Source organism: Hippoglossus hippoglossus, chromosome 12 (genome assembly GCF_009819705.1).
Source record: "Hippoglossus hippoglossus isolate fHipHip1 chromosome 12, fHipHip1.pri, whole genome shotgun sequence".
Classification (NCBI taxonomy): domain Eukaryota; kingdom Metazoa; phylum Chordata; class Actinopteri; order Pleuronectiformes; family Pleuronectidae; genus Hippoglossus; species Hippoglossus hippoglossus.
Genome location: NC_047162.1, coordinates 7,209,945 through 7,231,084, shown reverse-complemented (window position 1 = coordinate 7,231,084; position 21,140 = coordinate 7,209,945). Strand labels below are relative to the sequence as shown.

General features: G+C 42.7%; 1 protein-coding gene across 14 annotated transcripts in view; it reads right to left on the bottom strand.

The window, feature by feature from the left end:
• Positions 1-18,251, bottom strand: part of rapgef1b (Rap guanine nucleotide exchange factor (GEF) 1b) — a 47,558-nt gene extending 29,307 nt beyond the window's left edge. For 13 of the 14 annotated variants that reach the window (XM_034601989.1, XM_034601997.1, XM_034601998.1 and 10 more), the window contains exons 1-3: positions 18,236-18,251; positions 15,368-15,370; positions 12,800-13,063 (exon numbers count right to left, since the gene is read on the bottom strand). In XM_034601989.1, coding sequence (XP_034457880.1) covers positions 12,800-12,827 — 28 coding nt within the window. In that variant the 5' untranslated portion in view covers positions 12,828-13,063; positions 15,368-15,370; positions 18,236-18,251. Of the gene's footprint in view, positions 1-12,799; positions 13,064-15,367; positions 15,371-18,235 lie in introns of those variants that run through there. The other variant, XM_034602002.1, reaches the window with a different exon arrangement.
• Between the last annotated feature and the right edge of the window lie 2,889 nt (positions 18,252-21,140).

Below are 21,140 nucleotides of genomic sequence, written 5' to 3'. Positions count from 1 at the left end.
ATATTATATGAAATATGGGTGAGCAGCCCAGAGAACAGTGTTTTGGAAGAGGGTGGGACCATTAGGCCTGTGTATTGTGTGGTGGCATAAACATTTACAAGTCTGTAGCCTCAATGCCTCCTCTGTTTAACTATGAAGCCAACAAAACTCCTTCTTCCAAGGCTCTCTGTGTGCGCAGCGTTAACACCATCTTTTCAACAATCTGAATTTCTCTCTGCCTCTGTACCTTGCCACTACTGCTGTGGCTCAAACTGCTGTGTTGTTCTTATTCGCAACATTGTTGGTAATTAGCCCACAGATTTCCTCTTTTCCAGTTATTGTGTGATGATGGTGAACACCACAGTGTTTGCATTTCGGGGAAACAGTTTTGTACAAATAAACTGTTGGGACTCCTGGTGGTTCTGCTGCCATATTATTAGCCCCCACCCCTAAGCTATTTTTTTATTTCTACCCATTCAATCCTCCCTTTTCTGTAACTGCAACTAAATCCTCAGCAATTTAATAGTTGTCCTGCGTGTGGATGCTTTAGCATTGCAAAGACCACAAACAGTACTGATTTATACCGCTCTGCATTGGCTGTGGGCTGTGACTGACCTTTAAGTTATTATGAATATTCAAATAATCCCCTTTGCTTGCCAGTAGTTGTAATTCTGGTTGGATGGATTCAATATGGGTCGAGGTCTCATGGTAGGCACACGAAGAGCAAATGGAAGTAGTTCATGGGAGCACTTGGCACGGCAGATCATTGAGGTTGTATTGAAAGCTACAGAGGGAGCCCTGAGGTCTAGGTCACTCAATTGTCCTACACACAACAGACACACACACACACACACACACAAACACACAATGCACAAGCATCCACATCCCCAGACAGAAACAAATGAGTACACAAAAAAACTATTCAACCACGAGCAAAGGATTGCAGAGGGGATGCCCCATTCTCAACAGCATCGACAACACACGGGCGGGAAGGTTTTGATGCCCCACATCGTTAAAAGCTATAAAATCTCATAGCCTTCAGAAAAATTAAAAGACCATGAACTTGAAAGCCTCTGTGTTTCGCTGGAGGAAAATAAGAAACACTTTCACTTGATATAATCAAATAGTAAACACAGCTTCTACATGCTCAAATCTACTATATTTCTGCTTCTAAATTAATTATCCTAAAGAAATTATATTTGTGTCTAGGAGTGACAATAAAATGCAGACTTTATTAAAGCAAGAGCAGATCAGTACTACATTAAGTCCAGTGTATGTTTCTCTAAGATACATTTTTTATGTTGACTTACTATGAGATTTCCCATAATTAATCACTTCCTTATTGTTATCAGAATACAGGGGTTACGAGATAATTGAGCTAACATTTTTTCACCATCCTTTGTCAGTTACTGTAATTAAATTGAACTTAAATGAACTTACATAAACTGAAACAATTAGGCAATTAATCGATCAACAGGAAAATATTCTGTTTTGATAACCTATTACTAATTATTCAATTAATTCCATATTAACATTTGTAACGATTTGTTTCTTTTCTCTACATTACCTTATAATAAAATACATTTTCTTAGGTTTTGGATTAAATTTAGACAATACTAATTGATAATTTGATAATATCACCTTGACATATTTTACATATTCTCCCAAGTTTTGAAGAGCAGACAATTAATTTATTGAGAAAATAATCATCACATTAATCAATAATGAAAATAATCCTTGGTTGTAGCTGTGATATTGACTTTTGGCGAAACTAGGAACCCAAAGCAGTGATAGCTCATGATTCCACGAATGTGACATGAGGACTGAATGAGGTCACTGACAGTGTATTTACAGTGTTTTACTTGAGGGCAGTGCAAGCACATGTAGCGCTGAAAGTGGGAAATCACACAACACACACATGGACACACCATCCTGGGTACCCCTCCTGTTCCTTCCCTCCCGACGCCAAAGCCACTGGCACGATTTCCTGTCGCTCGTCTCCGTCATTGAGAGCCGCTCCCTCTTTACTGAACAAACTTCGCAGTCCACAACAGCCTGGACTCGACCCATGTGCTTCTACAGCTCCCCTGTTTAACAACTTTTCTTACCTAAACAAGACCAGCCTTATGTTTTTTGGAAACACACACACACACACACACACACACACACACACACACACACACACACACACACACACACACACACACACACACACACACACACACACACACACACACACACACACACACACACACACACACACACACACACAAAAGACAGATGCTCACTGTGCTACACAACCACCCAATACAAACACGCTCAAAGCTGTCTGATCCTTCAAGTGACCTTCTGGCTACAGTGGTTTACTGCATTTTTTAGCATTCCATTTAAAGCTCGCTTTCTACACCGAATGTATCAGCAGAGAGAGAGAAGGCCGACAGGCACGGAGCAGGTTCACCTTGGGTGAAGCCAACAGACTAAAGAACCACAAAGTGCTATAAATACCCAGCATGTCAGTATCTCGAGCATCAAGCAGTAACAGAACAGAGACAATGCGACAGCTAAGAACCCTGTGATCTACGAAGATGAATTCATAGGAGAGTGCTGCAGGAATGAGACTTAAAACTGGAAATCAGTTAACATTTTTCCAGTTCACTCATCCAGTCGATGGATTTTTTTTAATCTATCTAGGTTATGGAATAATAGATACCTAGGTAATCATATTTTTTTAAAGCTTGTGTCTTAAAAAGACAGTTAAATGAGACAAAAAAAGTTGTTGTGGACAAAACCAAATGACACTATTGCTTTGTAAGAGAAAACACTTTTGCAGAAGAGGTAATGTTGCACTCACACATGTGTTGCACAAATGCTTGACGGTGGGTGTGCCCGATGCTTGGTGCTGGTTCAAGATTCTTTATTGTCATAGGCACAGTAAAAACAGGCCTCACACCGTATAATGAAATTCTTACTTTGCTAGTCCTCCAATGGCACAGAAATAAATATTAAACACAAAAATAGAGATTGAACACAAGATGTAACTGGTCTGTATTTATATAGCGCTACTTCCTGATCCACAGCCAATGACAACAATTACGGTTTCAAGCGTAGGACACACAACACAGCCTGCTTTCATGATAACATGCCATGCTAGCTAACAATGACGTGTCAAAGACAAGTACACAGGAAATAAAATCCACGACTAGATGAAGACACACCAGGTTAGCCAGTTGCTAGCACCTGCACTCGAGTGTTTATTTAAACGTGATTTGATTGAATGATGCCTCTGTCCCTGCATAAAAATGGAGCTCTGTTCAACTTCTGGCGCTAGAAACACCACACAACAATACCACAAAGCAGTTTGGCGTGAAAAAGATAAATCAAATTCAACATTCAACAGTGGTGTAGTTCCGTTTATAGCGAAACATTAGCTTTTTACTGCTGGTAAATGCTTAATCAAACACACGAGTGTCATAACTTGTTTGTCGAGGTGCAGCAATAATACAAAAGCCAGTGGAAAAATCCCATTGGCTCTTAGTCGAGGGAAACGGGGTGCTGCTAACTTCTGGGTTGGCCTACAATAAGACGTCACCCCCGCAGCACTTGGCTCTCATTGAAGAGCAGCTGTTTGGCATGAGAGCACGAGTCAAAAAAGGCACTATAAAGCACTTGAGATAGGAGACTGATCCCTCACACAAACGGCCACAAGAGAACCAATCATTTCATTGGCTGAGTATAAGACAGAGACAGATACAGAGAGAAGAAGAAGCATAAGCAGCAGCGCTCTTGTTGTGAGTAAATGGCCTCAAGCAGCGGGGAGTGGTACCACTCTCCCCGTGTTAGAGTGTTGTACAAAGCTGATCTTGTCTGTACATCTGGCTGCTTGTCAACCTCTTGACACTTTGTGCAAACACACAGCTTTGGACAGGACTGACGGACACATGCACCATAATACATCCACTTTTGCGGTTCTGACTGATTGTGGCAAAACAAACTCTTTGCATTAAGATTGTTCCACAGCTTCTTACAAAATAGGCTTGGATGTGTCCCTCACAAAGAACAAAACTCGTCACTTATAATTAGGTAGAGGTTGTTGAAAATCTGTCAGTGATGAATAATCTGTCACACAATAAAATAACTTTTTCCTTTCTTTTTTGTTTTGTTATTTTAATTTTAATGCACACAAGTAAAGCATGTTTCAATCACTAGTCTTAATGTGAAAATTGATCGACTGATGTTTAATCCTTTGGATTTTCTCTGCATGGAGACACACTGCAGCACACTTACTACACAAAACCAAGCACATGTGTCATAGCTGCAAACGTCTATCATAAAGAACTCCAAAATCTATGTACATGTATACTCAAAATGATTTACAAAGTCATTTTGGTGGGCTCTTTGATAAACATCTGGTACTATAAAAAAAATCCACTCAATGTATTCAGATTCATTTATGAAATGACTGTAAGGGGGGGATACATCCTCCACTACTGCAGGAGTCTGAGTATATAAATGTAAATGTCCTTTTGCTGCAGCTGCAGCACTGAGTGGAGAAACAAAAGATGCTTCTGGAGAACCTTTCAAAGAACTGAGGCACCTGTCTTCATTAACACAAAGAAAAAGGAAACATTTGTGGTATTGTTCAAAATATGCATTTCAATCTTCAATGTAAACAGTCTGAGCATGTGCTTGCTCAGGTCTCATTAAAGTCCAACATGAATAAGAGCTATATGAAGAACAAAGAGTCAGTATCTGTGTTGAATTAAGGATGTTTTCTGTTTGACCTCTTCAAACCAAAGTTAGCTGTTGGCAGGAGCCAACTTGATCTATGTTGAACTATTTCAGAGTTGTAGTGTTGCAGTGTAACATTCTATCATTCAGGTTGTGAGGGGAGGAACATCCAAGAATAAGTGGGTCAGTGAAGGCTGACGCACTCAAACAGAAAGTCCACATTCTGCCTACAGGGCCATGGGCTTAGCCACAGTCAAAGTGACAGGATAAACATTGTCTACATGAAAGTATGTCAAATACTGGTTGGTATGTTAACACAATATAAAACGAAAAGATTTAGAATCATGCATTCACCCAAACAGGAACCCACAGATACACACAGTCACACCCGCCCACGTCTGCCTTCACAACAACCATGACTTGTTTGCAAGCAATGTCAACTTCTCTTTTCATTCCTGATTTAGACTGGAATCGGAAACTGGCAGCAACTGTGGGACATCCCCTTCATTGTCGGCCAGCTCCCTGACCCAGCCATGCCACCCACAGGTTTTAATGATTTGACACCCTCAATACAAGAGCACACACACAGACATGTGACATAAAAAAGCTTTTCGGTCCTTGAGGCCACTCACCATTTTTGACTGTCACCCTGCTCCTCACTGTACTTTGGTTGCTTAGAAAATTGTATTGACAAAATATTTATTTATTATCATTCTCCGTGATGGGGTCATTATGGTATATGTCATGTAAGCACTCAGGTCACAAGTGCATTAAAAAAAAAAAAACTTAATTACTATACTGCATTTTTGTCAAATTAAACTGCCAAACACTGTATCTAAATTTCAAACTGACATGAAAACACAAATCTCAGGGGAAATATGACTGTATTCAAAAGCACACTGCTAAAGAGGAAGTGAAAGAAAACGTTACAGGATACATGTAGAGTTTTCAATAGGGGTTCTACTTCCTGCTACTGTCAGCTCTATAACATCTAATCAAAGACTAATTTACCCATATCATACCAGACTCATTCAATTAATCTAAATAATTTGCAGCATAAAAAGAAAAAAGGACTTTGAACCACTAATACCTCCAGAATCGGCTATACGCAGGTAATTTAAAGTGACTAAACCCACTTAAAAAAGGGCGATTGACTCATTTCCTACTCCTTTCCGATTGCCCTACTGGCAAAGAGTTTGCCTTTCTGTTTTTTCCTCCAGTGCATCATGATCGACGACACGAAAGCACCAAAAACTGCTATCGCATCTCGCTGTCTTGCCAAATTCACACATTCGCCCGGATGTCTCGTTTCCATCGCTGCAAATCCGAGCCGGAGCTGTTTAAATCCTTGTCTACTGCCGAGTCATTTGACACGGGAGTGAATGCTGTTTGATTCATTCCCATTGCAGACAAATGCCTGATCTTAGTGGGTGTTAAGAGTTAAAGGGGCTTAAGTTACAGTAATCATCAACTTAGACTTCAGATTTTAAGTATGTACTGTATCACAATGGATGAAGACTTTGGGTTTGGTAATGTGATGCTTCAACCTTGACATCTAAGGAGTAAATATTAAGATTAGACGACACTGTGAATCTGAATTGAGACTGATTCCACTTATATGAACGTTGAAACTGGAATCATGCCATTGGTAATACCAAGAGTGGAGCATCACTGCAGTCAAGCCTAATGTACTGCAAGGCTTTTTACAGTGGTACAACACATTGGTGGATCACTGCAGTGCAGCATGGCCAACACGTCTGAAGCTGAGCTGAGACCTCCTACCCACCTGTCTGCCTGTTGGAAACACATTAGTCACTCCAATGGTATCTAATGAGGACCATCACAGCTACTGACACTGGGCAGGACCGGGTACACAGACAACACTCTGACACGTACTTGGGCTGAAATGCACAGATTTATTAGACGGAGCCCACCGCAGAGTGTGTGTTTTCAAAACAAAAGTATTATGGCACTTGGCTGTGTGTAATTACACAATGATGGACTCACTACCTTAATTATGGAGGCTATATGTGCTACTGGCTCATCAGGGTGGATGTGAACACAGCTTAACAGGCAAAGCACAAGCTCAAACAACAAACATTAATAAATCAAATATTATTAACCTCAAAACTGTGGCTCAGCTACCCTTGTGAAGCAAGGCAGGACGCCTGGATTTAACATGCCAAGATGCACTGTGTAACCAAAACCATTTTTGGATTTAGACAGCAGCATATAGGCACACTAGCAGGTAAGATTAGAGGAGCTTTGGCTTCTGTCTACAAATTTTGGAGGTGATGAGGCAGACAGGCAGCCTGTGATGGAAGGCTGCGGCCCTGCAGGGCAGCCTGCTCCGGGCTGGGTCCGCCCAAGACTTCAGCAGAGCAAATGAGCACCTTCCGTAAAGCCACACGACACAAAAAGCACAGCGAGGAATGTCCCCTGCATTTCATTCTGCCAGAGAGTCAATTTTACATTAAAGCTCCCAAAGTGGAAACAGCAGCATTAAAACAAAGAAGTACACATCCCCCAAAAAACAATGCATCTATTTAACAAAAAAATCATTGAATAAATGTATAGTGTGCGCACGGTAAAATGCTGTTTGAATTGTGGAGAATATATAGAATATCAAAACACTATATCCACTGTCTTCACTGTTATTATTATCATTTAAGTACAAAAATAAAATACAGAAGATTTGACTGTTTGGCTGAAAATTTGCCATTTAAATAAATTGGTTTCTTAAGTGCCCAGACTCTGTTTACTTAATAGCAAGGGACTGATGTCAGCATTAATAAAAGGCAGCAAAGCTTTCCAACAACAGCTAGCATTGATATTATTGAGCATGCATTCAATAGGAGAAGTACTTTACTATGAATGCGTGTGTTTTTACCTGTGTCCTCATCTAGATCCCCCTGTAGAGAGGAGTCAGTGTCCTCTGAGGAGGCCTGGCTCCTCCAGCTTATATTGCCCATCCAAGAGGCCTAAATCCACACAGCTTCTAGTCCGGGTTGATACTGATACTTGAGACCTTTTCTATAATGAAAACTTGTTCGTCAGGCGGGCATTTTCACAGCTATCACTGGATAGCACTGCTGAGAGTTAGTCACAAAAACTAACCGCTCCTCATGATCATCCTCACTTGACTCAGCCACGTTACGCTGCACTTTAGAGGAAAGATCCACAAATAGCACCAAGAGCAGGCAAGAGGTACTAAAATTTTAAAAAGTAACCCAAAAAAACCCCACTTCTCTTGCAAATGTTTAAATACAGCTAGAATCATGTAATCCTGGAAAGAACGGTGAAGCCGTCAAAGCAGTCATCAGTGGTCCTGGAGAGGGTTCAACCCACATTTATCTGGAGTGGGGATGCATTGAAGAGACACAAGGAGCAGAGCGGGCCACCTGCAGGAGTAAATGACCTGCTCTCTGGCATGTAGGCCAACACACAGCAGTGAAGTCAAGTGAAGCATCATCTTATAAGACGATCCCCTCCGAGAAAACAGTCTCAAGAGCACAGATGGATGTAGAGAGATGAATATGACCCGCAAATGGAAGTCAGATTGAATTACATATGAGATCTTCGAAAACAATCCCCGTTGAAGATGTTAAAAGCAGCACGGCCTTGAAAATATTCATGTTGTTGATGCCACAGGCAGCCTTCCATTCCTCATCAATAGCCTTACTCCAGCGATTACCCAACGTGTAATCCATCCATCTCTCTCCCCAATACTGGCCCTGCGCAGAGACTTGATTCCCATCACTGTGCTACCTTTCTCCACCCTCTTTCTTTTCACTCCCTAAGCTCTATTCCCTGCCTCTTTTTTGCTTTCCCATACAGAGCACACACAAAAAAACTAATTACAACACAGCTAAACCGATATGGGAACAGCAAGCCTCTCATTCTGTGGGAGAGGGAGGGTGAAATACTTGCTGCCACCAAACCTCAAAATTGCAGCATGTCAAACCAAGACCCTGTGGCAGTGGGATCCCTCATCAGCAATGTGCACATGCCTAATCGTCCGGGGAACCCTTTTGTAATCTGACTTCTTCAGCTCTTGCTCAGAGTTTTGGTGACTAAGGCATGTGGGGCTTGCTATTTCTGTACATCATACAAGGAGATATTTCAGGCTGAAACGATGCAGCAGCCACATAGCAAACACAAAGCTGTGAACTTGACTTACGCTTCAGTGTTAACTCAAGGAATTCTTCATACACAGATTGTCACTTGATTTGGAAGTTAAATAAAGATGTGACTCCCATTCACTGTCCAGTAAGAGACAAGTCTACTGGCACATTATAAAACACTGCTACTCCCACAACTTTGTTACATACAATGACGTGCCAAAATTGGTGTGTCACAACCAGGGTCCCTGTGGGAAAAATAATAATTGTGTAACTGTGATAATACAGATATAAAGCCTCAGTTAAGGCTCTTTTATTTTGGTCAGGGAGTTGTGTGTTTATACGTGACTCAGACAGTTACGTTTATCAGACAGAGATAAAAAAAACTGCACTTTCACGATCATTTATTTTTCTTATTTCCTCCAACTAAGTGGCAAATGAGTGTGCAACATCCTTGCATATAACACATGGTTTCAAAAATATTCCAGCATAGAACTTTTTTTAACAGTGTGGAAAAAGGGCGTCTGATAGTTAGGATTTAATGCTTCTACTTATCCTCAGAATAAAACAAACCTCAGTTTGCAAAGTGAACACAGTCCATATATTCTGGTAATAAAGGAGCAGTTATTTTTGCCATTGGTATTATAAAAGCCATTCACTTTTGTAATGATTTGTGTCAATGAAGATGTTGTAAATAGTATGATACTTTTTGTCTCAGCAAAACTCTGGTGCATCTCTAATGCATCTTTCTTCAGGAATGTCCTCCTGACAAGTTGATGCAGGGTTTATTCTGCAAAGTGAAACTGAGGGCGTTTGCTTTACTCAAAGTCTGTGTCCCTTTTCTCAAAAATCTGACCATGTCACAAATGAAGAAAGACGGTTTAAAGGGGGTTGCCTTCAAACGTGTCACTGCTAATTAGGTCACTTCTGTTTCACATACAACACAAGCACAGCCGAACGTTCCTTTTTATCACTCACTATCAGCTGGTTTTGCACGAATACAAGTGATAGAAGATAGAAGTTTGACCCACAAAGAAAGAGACCTCCAATCATAGTAGCTATCAATATGAGTTGGCCTGGACCTAACCATGTTATTAACAAATATTAAGTGCAAATAAAGACAGGACTAGTTAAAAGCTCTTGAAGTCCCTACTTTTTCAAGTTCCTACTGTATCCTTATTTTATTTTACAGTATAAATAACTTGACAGCCACCTTATCTAAATCCATTCTAACATGTCAAACACCATACAAAAGTGTGCGGATGTGAACTGACAAATAAAAACACACACTCATTTCAGTCCTCTCCATCCTGTTTCTTTTCTCTGGGGAGAGCATTGAGATGCAAATTTGGCTGCTGCCATTCGCTTTTGGGCAACATCAGCACAGACATTGAATCATTTAACGCATTACAGTTTTAGCTGCTTGAGTGATGAAGTCATGCGGGTGGCGTACACACAGACAGATTGGGGTTCAGTGCTGCAGCAGACACAAGAACCCACCCACTCGATTCGCCCTGTGAGGTGACATCCTACCTAAACTCCACACGCAGGGGTGCAACGTCAACTCTAAGCAGGTAATGCTGCGTCAGTGTTTACCCCCTAAGAGAGGACAGGTCAGAGACAGCAGGACACTGTATCCATAGCAATTAGGCAGTATGTTGATGCAGCTTGGAATTCAGCAGTTCAACAGGAATTCTCCTGCTGGAGCTTGGCGTCGATGGCTGTTTTCAGACATGAACTCCAGAAAATGTGCCAACAATTGGGTCCGAACTTTCTCCAGACTTTGCCTTTCCCATATGAACAATGCAGCAAGAGATTCTCCATATGAGATGCACTCATAACAACAGAAAACCCTACAGATTATTTAGATGAGGGGTGTAGTCTGGGTAGAGTATGTAGGAGGCAGGACATTATGTATGAAGTCTGCTGGAGAAACCACACGTTTTTGTTTACAGCACAAGCATCTGCCCTTATCACCAAAACTCTCAAATTTGATTGACTTTCCAATTCTTCTTGTGCGTCTTCTAAATGTGTGGCACCTCTTTTTCATCAAGAGATATTTGTGCTCTTTTGTTTTCTCAGTTTTGCGTCCAGTGCATGTTAGAGACGTCATTAACATGCTCACTTGCTCAGGGTGAAATCCTCCAGACAATAAACTGCTGTATTCTCACTCTGACATTATCTGCCATTTTAACTAGAGGGCTAGCAGGAGAAACTTCAGAGAATGTCCGCAGCAATTGATTTAGACATTTGCGCTCTCACATACAGCCCCTCTGGATAATTTCAAGAGGATATCTGGATTCCAGTGCATGTCTGAAAGCAGCTTCTGAATGCACTGGGAACATCGTATCATTCGGAATGTGTTATTTGGAACTTAACCCATGACTACATCTGTGCGCAGGAATCAACACTTTACTTTTGTTTCACTTTTTCCAACTCCTTTCCCTTTAAACTTGCTCCTCATGGCACCAGTGAATGAATCTCTCCCTGTCAAGATCTTAAACTGGTCCCTTTTCTGTGGAGTCTCCACACCCTAAACACACTCAGACAACAGACTCCTTTTAACACCATACATGTCGACCAATCCGTACCCTCATTCTCCATCTCTCTGAGTAAAAGTTTGAACAAGGCCACACTGAAGCGATGCCTGCAGTTTTTCAGCATGACCCCCCCTTGCCTTGCACCTTCTCTCTGTTTCAGTGGCAGCCAGCCAGGTGTGTCCTCCAGGGACACGGTATTTGGGATCGATGGGTTCATTTGGACGAAAGACGACACAACAGGGCCAACAAGTGAAACAGTAAACAGAAGGGAGCAGGTCCACATGAGAGGATGTCGGGGCGATCTAATGGATTTGGTTTATAAATAGTGACTCTTATTCAAATACACTGTAATCAACTTAGCAGTGAAGGAGAATCCACAAGACTGGCTCGGAGTTTTCATTTAGCTGTGACCATATGTAGTCATCTGTCTGCAAGACACGATCGGAATCGGAAACTTTTACGCCCGTGAAGAATGACTGAGGTAGTGGCGGATGAAGCCCCCTCCCCGCCTGTTACTGAGTGTGTGTGTGTGTGTGTGTATGTGGGAGACAGCTGGTGGGATGGGATGCGAGAGTGTAGCTGGCGGGTATAAAGTTACCTTTTCCACCGGGGAGACCACCCCTCACACCCAGCGAGCTCTGCGCTGCTTTATTCTGCCTTTACAGCTGCATGCATAACAATGAACGGCGCCGGTAGACATAACGGGAGGGGGGTGCCACGTGCACAACCGTTGAAATCAACACAACACAAATACACACACACCACAGTCATGGGCGTGAACACAATGCAACTCCAGTGCACTGCGAGGTAACACGGCAGCTAGCGTTAGCTGCCGAGAAGCTAACCCTTAGCCGCTGCTAGCTTCCGTTACAAACCCATCTTCTAACGGGCAACTACACAACAGGAAAACAACACCACACACCTTATTTACATTGTATTCAAACGTCCTGAAGTGGTGGTTTCAGAGTGGACATTTAACATGTCCCCTTTGGACGTTAGTGTTGCTTCACAATGACCAAACCGAGGTGTATTTACGCTGAAAAGCCGGTGCCTTGTAAGCTATGGACTGTTAGCACACATTAACGGTATTTCCAGGGGCTAGCGTAGCCAGACGACATCTGTCTCTGCTGGAGTTATAACAACATTAACCGTTTCCCGGTCAGTGTAGCAGCCACCACCGGATAGCGTGAGACTGGGACGGCACAGAAAAGCCATTTGCCCCAGCTAGTAGCAGCTAGCCGACACGGTTATTATAACTGGACAGTCGAGAAAAGAACAAGCACTATAAAAGGCCCTATTAAACCTCCATCCACACCGGACACGTCTCTTATGTGGAGCCACGTTCAAGTGTGGCACGGACACATTCGAACCGCCCGTGCCCCGTCTGGGGAGAACCGTTATCCGCTGAAGTGTGGCCGAGCAGGGGCTTACCTTGCTTGCTCTCTATTTTCCCCGACATTTTCGTAGCCAGCAGCTGTGCTTCCCACTCGCAGTTGAACCAAACGTTAGCTGCAGACGAGCCTCGCCGTGTGCCTCCCTCCCGATTATTCCCTCATTTTCGACACGCTGTTGTGTCCGTGAGATGATTCCGCCGGCGTTGGTGCGATGTATTCACGGGACACACACATTGGTACGGTAAAAAAAAAAACGGTCTGAGCCCGTCTCCGGGTGATTTTCACTGGGTACTCTCTCTCTCTCTCTCACACACACACATAGACACACACGCTAATGTCTTGAACCCAGACTCGGGCAGGAAGCCTTCACGGTCAGTGTAACAGCGCCCCCTCTTGCCAGGAATTAGTCACGTCCATCTGTCAACAAGGGGATGGGCGTGTTTCAAAGACTTGTAACAAACCCCAGTGTTTGTTTGCACAGTGTTTAATGGAGGCGATTGATTCACAGAGAGCCTGCAAGTGTTACACATGATCCACACGCTTTTTTATTCATGTAGTCTACTTAGTTAATTGTGTATAATTTCTCATTTGATAGACATTTCTTTTTATCTATCTATCTATCAATCCATCCATCCAATTACCTATTTACTTACCAACCAACCTACCAACCTGTCTAACTAACCACTGACTAATCTGTCTACCTACCTTCCTACCTCCCTTCCTACCTACCTCCCTACCTCCCTACCTACCTGTTCACCTACTAATCTGTCTGTCTACCTACCTACCTACCTACCTACCTACCTACCTGTTCACCTACTAATCTGTCTACCTACCTACCTACCTACCTACCTACCTACCTACCTACCTACCTACCTGTTCACCTACCTACCTACCTGTTCACCTACTAATCTGTCAACCTACCTCCCTACCCCCCTACCTCCCTACCTACCTACCTCCCTACCTACCTACCTGTCTAACTAACCACCTACTAATCTGTCTACCTCCCTACCTACTAATCTGTCTACCTCCCTACCTACCTACCTACCTACCTGTTCACCTACTAATCTGTCTACCTACCTACCTACCTACCTACCTACCTGTTCACCTAATAATCTGTCTACCTACCTCCCTACCTACCTATTAATCTATCTGCCTATCTACCTACCTACCTACCTGTCCACCTACTTATATGTCTACCTACCTACCTACCTACCTACCTACCTACCTACCTACCTACCTACCTACCTACCTACCTACCTGTCCACCTACTAATCTATCTGCCTATCTACCTACCTACCTACCTTTCCACCTACCTACCTGTCCACCTACTTAGACAGACAGACAGACCTACCCATCTGTCTGTCTGTCTGTCTGTCTGTCTACCTGTTAAAAGCTGTAGAGTCCATATTACAGCTCTGACCTCATCATCGAAGGTTGATGAAAGGATTGAGCTTGTTGACTTAAAACATCCGTTCAGAAACTAACTGTACCGGCCATTATTGCCCGAAATACACAAAAACTCCAACATTAACTAAATGTCTCGCTCAGCTGTTGAAGAAACTAAGTGTTCCACATAAATGCGCAATAACACAGAATAAAAGAAGTGTTCCAGGAAATGGTCAGATGTCATGTATAACGTCTTCTTCATTTCTCTATGAAACAGAGTGCCTCTTCCCAGTGTCGACTTCTACAAAATAGTGTATTACTCTTATTATTTCATTACAGTCTGGGTTTAAAGCTTTATTCACTGATATATACCCTGAGTTAAGAGGTTGTAACTTTTTATGCATATCTTTTCTTGTTCTACGAAAATAATGTCTTAACGGTTAAATAAGGACTCACTCAAACAGCCTGCTGCTGAGCGCTGTACCACAGCATTAGAGGCCAAGACACAGGCACACACTCTGCGATGGCTTACAGTCAATTTGCTTTAATGTCCTCAATACCTCATCAAACTTGTGAATACAATACTCTTGTTCATCTTCATGCATAGCTGTCTACAGTAGGAGGATCTCAGATCACTTGTATAGGTTCTGGGCTGTCAACATTCTGTATTTTAGGTTATTTCTCTTCCAACATTTTTCAAACTTAAGTATAATCCGCACACACCAAGTTAAACTATCTATCTCTACAAATTACCTTGGCACAGTGCACAGCATCTTCCCGGCAGTGTAATTGCACTACTACATCTTCTTTCAAAGTATATTGTTTTAGTCAATACATTTTTTCTTGAGCCAGATCCAAACCCCTCACAGTCCTCCTGTGCTTTCAATAGGTTAGCATCAAGGCTGGTCTACTTTCCTATGCCCACAGTCCAAGGTCTTGTCTTATTCAAAGCTTACACTGATAAGACATCATGAAACTCTTGAGCCATTACCTTAATATGGTATGTCGTCCCCCAGGAAACTGAAAGGACATCAGATTTTGGGTCGCATCTCATCTCATTATCAATTTAACTGGCAGATGACAACATGAACAACAGCACAAGCCATTAGATTTGCTCTGCGCTTCCTCTGCTCGTTTCCATAAATGTTTTAACTAGTTTAAGTGATTTAAATTTTATGATCTTATATGGTATGTCCACTGTAAAGCACTCTAAGAGGACTTCCTAGATTGGACATCCACTTGTTTTACTTAAAAAAAGAATGCAGAACTATACAGAAAGTGCATATTCTTGTCATTTCCCCTTATGTGATGTTAGCCAGTCCACTGAAAAATTTCAGCAATGAACCATTTCCCTCACAATCTGTTGTTGCCTGCATGAGCTTGAATGTGAACCCATCTTATTGTTTAAATTTATGAACACTATAATCACTGTAATTAAAAATGTAATATATCATATTTGGAAATAACAAGCTTCATTTTGAAGTTTGAAGTACTTCAACCAATATGGAACTCAAATGGAAGCACAGAGCCCCCTATTGGGCATAGTGAAACCCTCGCTGCATGCGTAAGATGCAGCAGATTCTATTTAATTATTTCTTCATAAATAAATAAATTTAAATTTAAAGGAAGGGAGCAGGAGCGACGGGGGAAGGACGACTTCTCATTGATTAAACTGCTGACTATAGCTTTTGTCTACTTAACGCTGCACATTATCCCGGCCATTAAAAAGAAGAAGCAACTGTCTAGATTATGTCTCGGGCATTTCAAGACAAGGCAAGCATGCCCTGTCATCTTTGTATGAATAATTGATCTGACTGACAGAATGATCTACATTCTCTGAGTGATCTGGGTCAGCCTGTACTCACGAAAGCAGAGATGTGTTAAAATACTAAAGTTAGGGAGTTCATTATATATTGTTGTGGGAGGCTTCTTCTTCTTCTTCTTCTTCTTCTTCTTCTTCTTCTTCTTCTTCTTCACGCCTTATGCAGCTTACACCTCTTCATCAACAGTATTTATTCAGTTATCAAACAGAGTCCATGAGTGTCAAGGGTTCATATTTACACTGGCTGTCATTATGCCTGCTTCCTCTGCGCTCTTTGCTTGCACAGCAGAAAACACACCCATATAACAAGTGTGAAGTGCTTGCACTAGTGTGTGCACCAGTTGAGAGTATGTGGGCGTGTGTGGCAGAGTGGAAGGAGTGGAATACCTTCCCTGAGGCTACGATAAAGTCACAGGAGGGAGACAATAAAGTCGTGCACAGCAGCGGCAGACTTGTCAGGACAGGACGGGCCTCGCAGCACAATCACACCAGCTCGGTCGGGCCTGTCTCAGCTTTCCTCAACAGGCTATATTCAAAGTGTGAGTCAGGTAATTTGGATCAGCCTCTCAGTTGTCTAACTCAAAAGTCATTAACAGGAACAAAAAAGGTAATCAGCTCCAAAACAGGCCATGCTTCACATTTTGATGACATCTCAAAGGTGTGTTCACTCTTAGGAGGAAGTGGGATGGGACATATTTACAATAACAAAGAGACCTCTTGTACTTTTTGATTTCTACCACACGTGACTGAATTTAGTCTGACAAATGATTTGCATCCAACAGGCCAATCATGTGTTCCAAATTCAAAACCATAATGCATCATGGTCTTGCAGCGTAGCTCTTTGCTGCTACACACATTCCAAACCAAACACTGCAGTTCTACATTGTGCCACACAGTGGTGCTCATGAATCACTGTTTATTTCTGAGTCCTGAAGCTGAGCTGTATGCACCATGTAAAGGTTTATACATATCAATATATGGGCAGGTAGAGGGAGTGCTGATGACATGTATTTTGAGAAGGATAAGCCTAATGTAACAGAATCTGCCATGACAGTGATGAAATAGCTGTTTTCTTGATGAGAAAGAGGAGCTGATGGCAGGAATTTAGATTAGACTACGACAATGCCTACAAGAAAAGTAAACACAATAACTTTCACCATATCTTTATGTGGTTAACAAGTTGTTCTATGCTTAGTAATAACTTTATACTGCCGCTGAAGAGGAATACGCTCCTCAAACCGATCAATCACCATGCTCAAATATTCAGGATGAAAATGTGAAGGTGTAGGAAGGTTCATACTGGTTCACACTGGGAGCTTTCACATTGGGTGCATAGAGTCTGATTAGGTCTGCTGAGGGCTGGATCCAGTTCGTGGCAGACGGGCCAAAGAAAGGAGAAGCGAGACAGTTTAGTTAGCTGAGAGTTGTCAGTGGGAGCCGGGAGAAGAACAGTGTTTGATCTCTGCGGTGGTGGGCGTGTGATGCCGAGCTCAAACACAGTTTAAGGCTCTGTTAACCTTGGCCAGCGGTCAGGCCCCTCCGTCTGTCTCACATCTGAGAGTTGGAGAAAGAGGGAGGGGATCAGCGAGGCTTAAAACGACTGAATATATTTAAACTGAGGAGTAGGGGAAAATACCTCCACACAATCTGGGCCCTCTATCTTTAGGCCCCTTTGTTAACATACAACAGAGTGATTTTTTTCCCCTTCGCGGTGGAATTAAAATGGACGGCGGAGGTATCAGTGCAGGGGTTAGACACAAGTCAGTGGAGATTGAAGATGGGGAGGCGTTAGACGAAGAGGACAAGATGTCTAGGTCGTAACCTACTCAATACTGCATGAGAATAGATCACTCTGTCACTGCCACAAACAAACACACAGAGACACATTTGACAAGGTCGGCAAAATTAGATGTGGGGGGGGGGGGGGGGGGGGGGTGTGAGGAATGGGAACAAAGAGAACTGCACAGTTTTTCCAGCACACGCAAAAATTTAAAGATTTTAACACAATTCTTAAGTCATTCCAGAGTGTCATTTACAGTATAGGCTTTATATAACTAAGGGCACATGCGTTTTGTAAGTATGCATGCGTGGATGCATGCGCACTCTAGCATGCAGGAATTATTTATGTGCTGAGACGGCCATTGTTGTGCTGCTCTTTAAAGCGTCACAGGGTGGCGGACCTGGCTTTTTTGGAGAGCCCAGCTGCTAGCCTTTCAAGATCCCCCTGTCCTATCACCACGACAGTAAAGGTCTCACTCCCTAAACTCTCCCTCTCTCTCTCTCTCTCCACTGCTTTCTTCCCCCTCTCTCCATTTCTCCACTCCGCTGTGCCAGTCCCCCCAGTGCCACTGATTGACATTTAACTGCGAGGCCGGGGCAAAGCGGGGCCAAAGAGCATGAAATGAGACTGGCTGCAGGGGGTGCTCAGCGAGCCTGACCACTCCCCATCTCGCACCTCCACCTCCATTAGCTGCTGGAGTCCCCAGGGCCCGCAGGCTCCCTCAGCTTGAGAGGTGAGCTCACGGCTCTGGATGTAAAAAGCACAAAGAGGACGGGAGAGTATAGGCCAACGCTGTGATGTAGTGACACAGAGAGCTGCTGGACTTCATTAGATTACCATCTAAGCAGTAAGCCTCAGCTTCCTCTCCACCTTCCACTCCCCACTTTAGAGGGCTAAATGTCAATGATCATCCTTTACTTTATTCTGCTCAGCAGGTTGGAGGCATTTAGAGTGTGTTTGAGGGTCTCGCTTCAGTGACACTCGACACAAGTCTATCTAAACCTTGTCTAATAGAATTATTGTGTTTATCCTTTGTTAGGTCCTTACTTCCAAAGTCCCTCATGCTTAAAGCGACACAGTGCAAGATTCGCTCTCAGCTATACTCAGGCTCCCCCTACAGGTAATTCTATTGTAAATACGAGTTGAGGTCTGATCCCCAACCAATGCATACAGCTGTACACTCCTGTATTTGTTGACAAGCTGACAGAGAAGAAACTGGCAACCTTAGAAACCAAAGAACCATGTCGACCGACAGGGTAGAAATACACAAATATGACGTGCTAGTTTGGCTAACTTGCCAGCTAATTCTCTATCGAAATGGATTTATCAGCATGCACCCGTATTTTATGTTTAAAATCCAATGCTGAAAAATCCACCCTGTGGGCGACAAATCATCACACTATTTCAGCACTGGTCAGTTTTATTGGTAGGTGTTGTCAGTAGATACATCAGTGGACCAAGATGCGTCACTCTCTATTCACAGTGCTTCAGCCCAGCTTTGACAGGAGCATGTTATTATGAACTAGGTGCGGAGTGAGACGGTCTGGTCCGTGGGTGTCACACTTATGTCCATGCCAGCTCCTGGGTAAGGGTGAGACTGTACTGCTGGGGAGAAGTCCTGCAACATGGTGCGGCTGCATAGCTCTCCAACTCACAATCCACATAAGGTTCATTTCACAGGAGCATGCAGTGATTAAGGCTGTGAGTAATTTAATTAAGATTGCGTGGCCCGAAGCTAAAGCTGCCGAACAAGAGAGTCGGGCGGAATAAGATGAGGAAGTTTCGCGGGTGGGGTGAGAGAGGTGAGCAGAGCCCACACATTATCTAGACCACATGTAACGATGGTGGATTTGAGTCATTCATTAATCTGTCATACAATATCAAATGATGAAAACTTTTTTAAGGAAGCAAAATGTACAGTTCTTAATGTAGAGATGAGAGTAGTTTAAGTTAGCCTGTGTTATGGAAGTTTTCTGGAAGCTGGTGAAAGGAGAACTCAGGCAGCAGCTGACGTCTTATGCAGAAGAGTTTAATGTAGACTTGATGCATCAAGAAGGTGCAACAACATACATACGTCAACAGAGTAACATGAGCAATTGTCACCCCAAAGTCTCCAGATGTCTCACACAGAATCCCAATATATCTCCCTCCACTTGCGTCACCCATTCCAAAAGAACATCATCCATGAAAGGCTAGAATTGCTGTCACTCTCTATGTTGCATGTAGATGTTCGCATGCTATTGGATAGTTAAGTCTAAAGCCTACATTTCTAAATCACGTTGGGTCCTTACGTCTTGCCACTGGTGAAATACGCAAAAGAGTTGGAGATGGTGCCTGTTTGTCTGGGACATATGAATTAGATATGAATGTCCACGAGCGTAGACACTAATTGTAGTGTCTACGCTCGTGGACATTGGTCCTGCTAGTTGGCCCTTTATCCATAACCTGACCTTGGGTATTACTGGGAGAGAAGGGAGTATATGTGGAATTAGACAGGCACTATTCTCCTAATGGTGTACAGATGTAATGTCGAAATTCCTCAACAGTCTGTGTGAATGTACAGCATGTGTGGCGGTCCAGAGGCTGTGCTCATTCATAACTACATGAGGTGTTGCAATGGAAAATGAGAGCAGGGCTTTTTCTTTTTGCATTTTGTCACGAGTAACCCAGTCTTTCGCACACTGAGAGTAAAGCTGTGTCCCAATTCTGAGATACATATTATCTCCACCAAGGAGGTTATGTATTAGCCCCTGTCAAATTGTTACCTCTGCAGAAAACATTATTTTGCCAAAAAGGACTCATTCAATTTCGGGGGCGGAGCCAGACAAAGAGGTGGATTCAGTTTTTTCCTTGACTTTCTTTAACATTGTGACTCAGGGCGTTTTTTTTAATTTTCATGAATTTTTCAGGGGAAAATTAATGGAACTTGATGAAAAAAATCATATTAAGACATATTAAGAGGAATGATATCGATTAGTTCTTTTCAAGGAATTTGGAGCGGCTTGATTAAAGGGGACTGTTTGGCCTTGGGGACATGGGCTGAGTAAAATGAAATTTTATATCGATCCAGACAAAGGGGCTGATCCAAGAAATATTTCCCTTCATTATATTTGACATTCTAAGATACAAGAGTTTAAATCATAAAAAATAATCAGGCATATAGGGAACTGATATCTAGGAGTGTGTGAAGTTTGGTGCAGCTTGATTGACTGTTGGGCCTTTGCGGAGGTATACGCTATATTGAGTGCCAATCTAGTCTCTAAATGTTGTGAGTTCAAACTGGAAAAGTAACTTAATCATTCTCAAAGATGTCGGTATGAATGTCGTGTTGGTGGAGGAACAACTCTCAGCTGGAGAAACATAAATTCTGGATGGTGGAGATAAAACCCC